General features: G+C 39.0%; 1 protein-coding gene and 1 long non-coding RNA gene across 3 annotated transcripts in view; one reads left to right on the forward strand and one right to left on the reverse strand.

Moving 5' to 3' along the window:
- grid2ipb (glutamate receptor, ionotropic, delta 2 (Grid2) interacting protein, b) overlaps window positions 1-10,000 on the forward strand; it is a 74,685-nt gene that overhangs the window by 35,452 nt on the left and 29,233 nt on the right. For both annotated transcript variants that reach the window (XM_072914073.1, XM_061967428.2), the window contains one exon: window positions 1,481-1,765. In XM_072914073.1, coding sequence (XP_072770174.1) covers window positions 1,481-1,765 — 285 coding nt within the window. The remainder of the gene's footprint in view (window positions 1-1,480; window positions 1,766-10,000) is intronic.
- Window positions 1-10,000, reverse strand: part of LOC133610790 (uncharacterized) — a 56,057-nt gene that overhangs the window by 16,699 nt on the left and 29,358 nt on the right. The window contains exon 3 of the long non-coding RNA XR_009815927.2: window positions 1,444-1,674. This is a non-coding gene — a long non-coding RNA (uncharacterized lncRNA). The remainder of the gene's footprint in view (window positions 1-1,443; window positions 1,675-10,000) is intronic.

Below are 10,000 nucleotides of genomic sequence, written 5' to 3' on the forward strand. Positions count from 1 at the left end.
TTTTGTGCCATGGGAAAATAAATCTGGCAATCATCGGCATAAAAATGAAATGCAATACTGTACTTCCTAAAAATAGAACCAAGGGGGAGAAGGTAAAGCGCAAATAAAATTGGGGCAAGGATTGAGCCCTGGGGGACCCCATGTGGTAAAGGAGCTGTGGATGACATAAAACTGTCTACTTTTACACAAAAACTCCTGTCGGTTAGGTACGACCGGAACCAGTTGAGTGCGGCGCCCTTAATGCAAACTACATAAATAACATCCTGTATTATTTTTTTACCTTGATAGATTGAAAATTAACACTAATGAGTTGACTGATGAACATCATCACTTAATGTATTCAAAGCTTTCAGTTAATGCACATTTTTAATTATCATTTTTAATCCACTTGGTATCCTTTTTATGATACCAAGTTGTTTGTGATTTTATCTGTGAAAAGCTCTTTATAAATAAAATGTACTTACTTACTTACTTTATGTACAGTATGCTCCATCGTATTTCCTGGTTTGTCAATTCTGATTTTTTCAGTTGTTTTCTTTTCATTCCTGTCAGAAACGTCTGCATGTCTCCTCATTTGTCACCTCTGTGCTAATGTTCCTGTGTACTTCTTCTAATGGGGCAGCCTGTTGATCAGTTTGAGCACTGCTGCCCCCTACCTGGAGGCTTGTGTATCGTTCAAGCTTGAATGAAGTAACTACTGTAACACCAACGGTGTAGTACGGGCAAATATAATGGTATGCTTTATATTCTGGGTTTGATTTAAAAGGAAGGTGCACCCTATTTGCGGGTTGGACACTGACGTTTCACTTTTTGTTATTAGTAGCTCGATGCCGCCTCTGCTTGATGATTCAGGAGTTGGGTTAGTGAAGGTTAATGAAAGGTGATTCAGCTTTGGGATGTTGTTGGTGTGGAGAGACAATGTCAACAACTGCAACCGCCATTGTTTCTATTCTGTGATTCATTGCAGAGCTACTGCTAATTCAAGTCGGTAACCTCACGGAAACAAAAGATTTGCTTGGTCGAAACGGTAAAAAAAAAAGACAAGGCCTGAGGTCAACGAGGCGATGACGCCTTCCTGCGTGGCGCTCACGCCCAGGTGACGGGTGGACGGAAGTGTGGGAGACACTGTAGAAGGAGAGAGAGAGGGAAAAGGAGAGGGAGCTACAGAAGCAGAGGATGAATCCCATGCTCATCACTCCCACACCATTTTCTCTTGCTGAATAGTCGGGCTCTGCTTCTCACTGCCGCAGTCTTCTTTTTTCCGGTTGACTTTTTCAACTCTTTTTTTTTTTTTTTTTTTTTTTTACAGCGCAAAAGATTGTCAATTTTGTCTGACAAAAGCCTTTTTTTTCTCCCTGGAACCATGATGTTTTGAACTGGATGTAAACAATCTGGTTTCCTTAGATGCAGGCAGGATCATTGATTTCTGAGGGGTAATATTACCTTCCTGTTTCCCTCCGCATGCTGCCATGTTGGCCAGAATCTTCATTCCCAAGAAGCACCGGCAGCGCTTCGACGAGTCCGTCTCCCAGAACGTGATCAACAGGCTTTGTCGCAGCAAGAGCATCAGCGAGCCGCAAGGCAGGATACGGCGTAGCCGGAGTGAGGACCACTCGGACCGCCACCACAGGGGCAAACGTGCCAGCTCGGTGCCCCGTGATGGAGGGGACGCACCTGGAGGGAGGGGCGAGGCGGAGAGAGAGAGAGGTCACAGGAAGTCAATCTCTGGGGTAGCCACGCATCCCCCCATTGGACCCAATCAGAGGTGAGCACGCAACTTCCTTCATTCGGACGTGAAGTGGTGTGGGAATATGATGCAAAACATTCCCACTGCATTGTAACCCCACACACACTCTTTTTAACACTACCTTGTATTCATGCTATGCACTGCAGCTGTTATTGTTGTCATTGTTTTACACCGTGAGAACAGTAACCTCGCTCTTGGAAACAAAACAGAGACACGATTATCACAACGTTCACGTTATTGATGCATTGCACAAAATGCTGATCAAGCTCCCTTTAACAAGTCGCCATCTGCTAGATATGTAAAATGTCCTCCTGAGAACCAGAAGTGGACATTTAGTTTTGGTCTATTTACACATTTCGACAACTATTAAAAACGCCAATGTCCACTGCAGAGGATGCTGTTTTCAAAAGGATTTATTATATAATACATCCATATAATAATCTGGTAACACTTTAGTATCGGGAACATATTCACCATTAATTAGTTGCTTATTAAAGTAAAAAAAGACTTAATTTAGAGTTATTTGGACACTAGGAGAACATATAAGGGTTAGGGTTACTAATAAGCAATAATTCTGAGGTTATTGAGGGAAGACTCTTAGTTAGTTGTACTGGTTGTATAATAAGGTCATGCAGAATAAGGCATTAATAAGTACTTAATAATGAGTAATTAAGAGCCAATTTGTTACTAATTTGCATGTTAATAAGCAGTGTTGGGTTAGTTACTGAAAACCAGTAACTAGTTACAGTTACTAGTTACTTTATTTCAAAAGTAACTCAGTTACTAACTCAGTTACTTAAACCAAAAAGTAATGCGTTACTGTGAAAAGTAACTATTTAGTTACTTATATATATTTTTTTTATTTTTTTATTTTTAAGGCCCCATTTAATGCCCTTTTAGCCTTCATTTTAGTACTGTTATTGCACTGGAGAATAATACAATCTGTTGATCAACTTGACATGCATTTGCATCACTGAACTCTGCTCAGCAATGTGCTCTACATACAACACACAAAGACAAAGATATGTTTTAAAGGGCCAATTTGTTTCAGACCAGAACAAATTGACAAAACTATTTTAAATAGCTGCAACTTAACATACATAAGTAACAAACAGCATAATAACAACATAGCTGTAAAACAAGAAAGGCACACACTACATACATAAAGCCTAACCAGGCGTTTTCTCAAGGAATTCTGAAATAAAATCATGCCTGAAGCCCAGAACACTCTACACATTTCCCCACTTAGTTTAGAGAAAAGGAAATATTAGCCTGGCCCACTAGTATCCCTCTTTAGGTTTGTGAACTTTATAGTCTAAACATTTAGAGTGATGTGATAATCAAACACTCTAAAAGTTTAAAATGAAAGAGTATATAAGAGAATTGACAGAGTGTGTGTACCTTCAGTGTGCAGTGCCTCATTAAAATCCAGCCGCTGTTGGAAGTGGAGGTGAAGTGTGTGTCTCTTTACTAGCTTCGTCGAAGCATGTTGTTTTTGTCGCTGTTTCAGCATATTTGAAACTTACATTCAACTAAAATGTTCTTTTCTTTGTGGTCGATAAAAGAAACGTACTGAAAATATCTCCATTTTAAGAAACTCGGCTTCGGGGTTCGCCATGACGTCTTGATAGTAGACACAGACACGCCCCCTCCCACACACACACACTCACACACACACACACACGTACACACAGACAGTCGCCTCTTCAGCAGCGCTGCAACACTCAGATCTTCTCAGTTTCTAGCCGATACTACATAAAAAATAACGCAAAATAACGCAGTAACGCATCATGTAGTAACGGTAACGGAGTTACTGAATATAAAAAATAACGCGTTAGATTACTAGTTACCGCCGATAGTAACGGCGTTACAGTAACGCGTTACAAAGTAACGCGTTAGTCCCAACACTGTTAATAAGCAACTAATTAATGGTGAATATGTGTTCCCCATACTAAAATGTTACCAATCTGTATCTATATGGCGATATATATTGCAGCCCCCTGCGATTAAGATATTTATCACAATATATTATTTCGATGTAAGATTTAATAGAACTATTTCAAAACTGTTTACAAAGGCTCCTAATTTAGCTGCTGACGTAAGCGGTAACAGATTGCGCCATTTTTGGTTGTATTATTAAATCAGAACTATTATTAATCCACTTGCTAATTACTGTCGATATCTGGTTACGTTCTCTCGTAACATGGCTCTATCCGCACTTCTGTTGAAATGTGATAAACACTTATTCTTCTGTTGTTTGGATACTTTACATTAGTTTTGGGCGATACTACAAATTTGGGTATCGATCCGATACCAAGTAGTTACAGAGGCAGTATGGTAAATGGTAAATGGTAAATGGGTTGTACTTGTATAGCGCGTTTCTACCTTTCTAAGGAACTCAAAGCGCTTTGACACTATTTCCACATTCACCCATTCACACACACACATTCACACACTGATGGCGGGAGCTACCATGCACGGCGCTAACCAGGACCCATCAGGAGCAAGGGTGAAGTGTCTACCACGTGCCCATACCAAGTGCATTGGTATGGGTCATACCAATGCTGATACTTCCAATTTATAAGATCATTTAATGATTCCATTTTTGATGACAATTATTATCAGACAAAAATACAAAATAGTGGTGTAACAATATCAAATACGTATAATATTTCCCTTTAAATACAATATTTTGACCAAAATAATAACAATAGTGAAAAATAACTAAACATAAGCAAAAACTACTATTGGCTCTGATAGCAATCTTTTGGTGTATCCCCTTAAAGTCCTCCGGTGTCCAGGGACCTATTTTCTGAGTTTGTAAACAATAACAAAAATGACAAAAAAACAATTTTGTGATAGTAAAAACTATTGATATAATCACTACAGTATCGACCATATACTGAATCTATACTAGGTATCATTACTGTTGATATTTGTAGCAATCCGACCACCAAGAGATTACTTGATTCGATTCTTGTGGGTAACAATTCGATTCAGAATCGATTCTTGATTCAAAATCTATACTTTTTTAATAACTACATTCCTCCATGAAATAGATAAACAGCTCTGATACATTTCTATATTACTTAAAATAAAGCTGGTTTTGTTTAATAAAAATATTCCCAAACATGTAATAAAGCAGCGTTTCTCAAAGTGTGGGGCGCGCCCCACTGGTGGGGAATAGAGACATGACAGGTGGGGCGCGAGGAACGGGAGGGAATTTCACTTTAATTTTTTATTATTTTTTTTTTTTTAGATTTTTTTTTTTTAACTATGCTTTCATTTTCTATACACACTGTAAATCACTTTGTGATTCTGTCTGTGAAATCCGCTATATAAATAAATGTAAATTACTTATTTTTCCTGTAGGCGTTAAATTTCTAGGTAGGAGCAAAAGTTTGACAGACATAGCAACAGTAACTAATGGAGGCGGGGCTAAGCGGAACAAACTTGACGAGACAAGCGCAGCAAAATGAAAAGCTGTCCCACTGTCAAACGACACAGTTGCGAGACGTATATGCGACATTGCAAGTGATCTTGAGGAACAACTCGGAGACAAATGAAAAGAAAGTCGTTTTGCTTTACAAGTGGACGAAGCTACTGACAGCAATAAAGACTGCCTGTTCATCGCATACGTCCGCTTTGTGAATGGCGAGTCACTGTGCGAGGATTTGCTGTTTTGCAAATACATCAAAAATAGAGCCTCTGCTGATGAGCTGTTCAAGATAATGGACAGTTTCCTCAAAGAACACGACCTTAAATGGGAAAACTGTGTGGGCTTTTGCTCTGATGGCGCAATGACCATGGCAGGGTCAAGAAACAAGCTGCAGGGTCTAATAAAGAGGGTTGCGCCAAATGCGCATTGGACACACTGTGTCATTCACCGGGAAGCACTCGCGTCAAGGGAGCTCAGCCCCGAACTCAATGAGGTTTTAACAGATGTGAGCGCGGTAAATTTGATCAAAACACGACCACTGAAAGCGCGACTGTTCTCTGCACTGTGTGAGAAAATGGGAGCTGATCATACAGCCTGCTGTTTCACCATACTTGCCAACCTTGAGACCTCCGATTTCGGGAGGTGGGGGTGGGTAGCGAGGTTGGGGGTGGGGGCGTGGTTAAGAGGGGAGGAGTATATTTACAGCTAGAATTCACCAAGTCAAGTATTTCACACATATATATATATATATATATATATATATATATATATATATATATATATATATATATATATATATATATATATATATATATATATATAAATCAAGAAATACTTGACTTTCAGTGAATTCTATAGCTATATATATATATATATATATACATATATATATATATATATACATACATATATATATATATATATATATATATATATATATATATATATATATATATATATATATATATATATATATATAAGAGAAATACTTGAATTTCAGTGTTCATTTATTTACACATATACACACACATAACACTCATCTACTCATTGTTGAGTTAAGGGTTGAAGTGTCCATCCTTGTTCTATTCTCTGTCATTATTTTTCTAACCATGCTGAACACCCTCTCTGATGATGCATTCTGCTTCGTCTCCTTGTTGTGTGCTCAGTTGCGCACTGCACTCTCTAAAAGCCCTAGATGTTAATGTCACATATGCATGTACATTAGATGGCAGTATTGCCCTGTTTAAGAGTGTCACAACATTGCTGTTTACGGCAGACGAACTGCTTTACGGTAGACGAAAACGTGACTGCTGTTGTTGTGTGTTGTTGCCGTGCTGGGAGGACGTTAATGAAACTGCCTAACAATAAACCCACATAAGAAACCAAGAACTCGCCCTCGATCATTCTACAGTTATAACGTGATTGGGCAGGCACGCTGTTTATATTGTGGGAAAGCGGACGTGAAAACATGCTGTCGACACGTCACTCAGGTACGCCTGAATTTCGGGAGATTTTAGGGAGAAAATTTGTCCCGGGAGGTTTTCGGGAGAAGCGCTGAATTTCGGGAGTCTCCCGGAAAATCCGGGAGGGTTGGCAAGTATGTGTTTCACAGTGAAGCAAGGTGGCTCTCCCGGGGCAAAGTGCTGTCACTTGCCCTGTCTTGCCAAATGCATAGCTCCTCCTTTTTTTTTTGCAAAGATTGCAAAGTGGCACTTTTATTTTATTTATTTTGAACTTGATGCAAGTTATTTGATTTATTATTGAACTTGATGCAAGTTATAACACTTTTATTTGATTTATTATTGAACTTGATGCAAGTTATAACACTTTTTTTTATTTATTATTGAACTTGATGCAAGTTATAACACTTTTGTTTTATTTATTATTGAACTTGATGCAAGTTATTTTATTTATTATTGAACTTGATGCAAGTTATACCAGGCAGCACGGTGGAAGAGGGGTTAGTGCATCTGCCTCACAATACGAAGGTCCTGAGTAGTCTTGGGTTCAATCCCGGGCTCGGGATCTTTCTGTGTGGAGTTTGCATGTTCTCCCCGTGACTGCGTGGGTTCCCTCCGGGTACTCCGGCTTCCTCCCACCTCCAAAGACATGCACCTGGGGATAGGTTGATTGGCAACACTAAATTGGCCCTAGTGTGTGAATGTGAGTGTGAATGTTGTCTGTCTATCTGTGTTGGTCCTGCGATGAGGTGGCGACTTGTCCAGGATGTACCCCGCCTTCCGCTCGATTGTAGCTGATATAGGCTCCAGTGCCCCCCGCGACCCCAAAGGGAATAAGCGGTAGAAAATGGATGGGTGGATGGGCAAGTTATACCACAGCTGCACAGTTATTTTATTTATTATTGAACTTGATGTTATTTTATGTTATTGAGTTTGAATGTATATAACTTGATGTTACTTGATGTTAAGCTTGGCATTAGCGTTCTGTTGGGGCGATGGGGGCAGGTGGGGCTTGAAAACTTCCCCTTGTCCAAAGTGGGGGATGACAAAAAAAGTTTGAGAACCACTGTAATAAAGTCAAATACAAATAAGGCAACAAGAGAAGTATCCCACATTTGTCTTTTCTATATTAAATCTGTACAGCAGATCTACATCAACAATATGATTTGCCTGAGTGGCGAGACAGGGCAGACTGAAAAAAATCCAATCTATTTTTGATTTAATCGATTAAGTATCGTTACAAATAAGAATTATGATTAATTCACAAAAAAAGAAAAGAAAATGACACCTCTAGCGGTTATCGTGGCCTATTAGGTCCCTCTATGGTGTGTAGTGTAGCATGTTTAGCTATTCCTCGTCTTACCAGTGATAATAATACTTATATATGGATAATAATACCTCAGAGGAGAGGATGAGTAAGCCGCTATCTCGCTAGCAAGGACGTTACGTTGATTTGCGGAAACCTCTTTGCACTGTGGATGGACGTTTTCTGCCAGCTCGCTAGCTGTACATAGCTTGCAATATTGAAGCACTAATGTAGAGCTCATCTACAGGGAACCCCTGGCTAAATTGGGGCTCTAAGCAGAATTGTATTTTATTTTTTATTTTATTTTTTTCATTACAAAAAATAGTCACACTTTTTTTTATTTATGTAAAACCTATAAAATGTATAGTTTTTGACTAAAACTTTAATTTAATTTGAGGCATGTTTGTACTAAAACTAGGGATGTGAATCCTATAACGACAATTAAATTAGATTCTGGTTCTTGGGGGTGACGATTCTATTCCAAATCGAAGCCCGATTCGACACAATTCTTAATTCAAACAGATTTATTTTTTTTGCAATATATTATTTTGTACATACATTTTATTAAAACCTTTTTCAAAAAAGGTTACAGGTCACAAAGGGTATTGTTGGCTACTGACGTATGACGTACAGTTGCAGCGAGTAAGCACTGCAGTGGACTAAAAATCGATTCTTGAGTCGTGATAAAAAATAATTGAGTTCCGGATGTAATTCGATTTGTTTCCAGCACACCCTAGCTCAAACAGACTCATTGGAAATTAATTGTTCAACAGTTTATTTTTTGGTGCAAAATAACAAATGTATTAAATTGGAAAATCTTCTTCGTGAATGTCTTATAAGATTGGAACTCAGTCTGCACGCCACAGGAAACAGTGTGCATTTTCTGTTAAATCTTATTAGTGACTGAGCAGGAAGGGGCTACACATACATGTGTGGTAAAATGTAATTCATTAATTGGCATTTTACATGTGCCTTTTCACTCAAAATAGGCCCTCCCACGGATCATTGTGCCCTACACACAGCACACAATAGGCTTATATATTGAACAAAAACATATATAATTGTAGTCTGATGGACAAATGTATCATATGCATTGTAATAATTATACGAAACATAATGTTGAATAACTGCACAATTGAAACATATTTTATTGAGATTAATGGTTTAATAACTCAATGGTTCTCAAACTCTTTTCACCAAGTACCACCTCAGAAAAAACTTGGCTCTCCAAGTACTCTCATAATGACCGACATTAAAACACAGTAGCGTAGCAGGCCTAAGTATTCATTAAAAACAATGCAGAGGTTATTTAACAAGTATATAACATATTTTTGGAAACCGTAACATTACACACAATAATGCTGTGTTTGTACTTTAATCAAGTGATCCGTTGATGGATCCCGCGTACCACAGTTGGAGAATCACTGGTTTATTTTTTTACGAGCTTGCTATCAAAGTACATCACATGTTCACACTTGCTCAGTGGAACATGTACGAAGGGAGTACGGCGAAGCAAACCTTAGTAAGAGCAAATGAAGAAAACTATGCAAAGTTTGTAGTGGTAATGTTTTATCATGCTACTTTTGTATTGGGTACATGAGAGGGGGATGCTCGCGTCGCCTTGGGAGACCGCATCCCGGGTCCATGTAGGGTGCCTTTTCCCCCCAAAGAGTATTGCGCAACTTTATATACTGGATATGTCGTAGCTAAAAATACTCACACACAAGTGAGGCTGTACAGTATTGATGTCTGACAAGACAGTTGAGGCTCTCTACATAAAGTTGTGATTTTAGAGAGTTTGCAAGCCCTTTGTCTGCTCTTCAGTTACGTAACATTTTGGTCACTGGATGTTTTTGTGTGCGCTGACTTTTGCCTTCGGCTTTACGGCGCGCCACCCACACATCTGCATCTCCTCACGTAACAGCTGCCAAACTCCAAAGACACACATAGCGTACTCTGCTGTTGTCTTTTTTAAGGCCTCTCTCGCCCCATGTTTACATGTCAAGAAAGCTCGCTAGCCTCCAGTCGTTTCCATGGCAACCTGCCTG

The sequence above is a fragment of the Nerophis lumbriciformis genome, linkage group LG11 (genome assembly GCF_033978685.3).
Source record: "Nerophis lumbriciformis linkage group LG11, RoL_Nlum_v2.1, whole genome shotgun sequence".
Lineage (NCBI taxonomy): Eukaryota > Metazoa > Chordata > Actinopteri > Syngnathiformes > Syngnathidae > Nerophis > Nerophis lumbriciformis.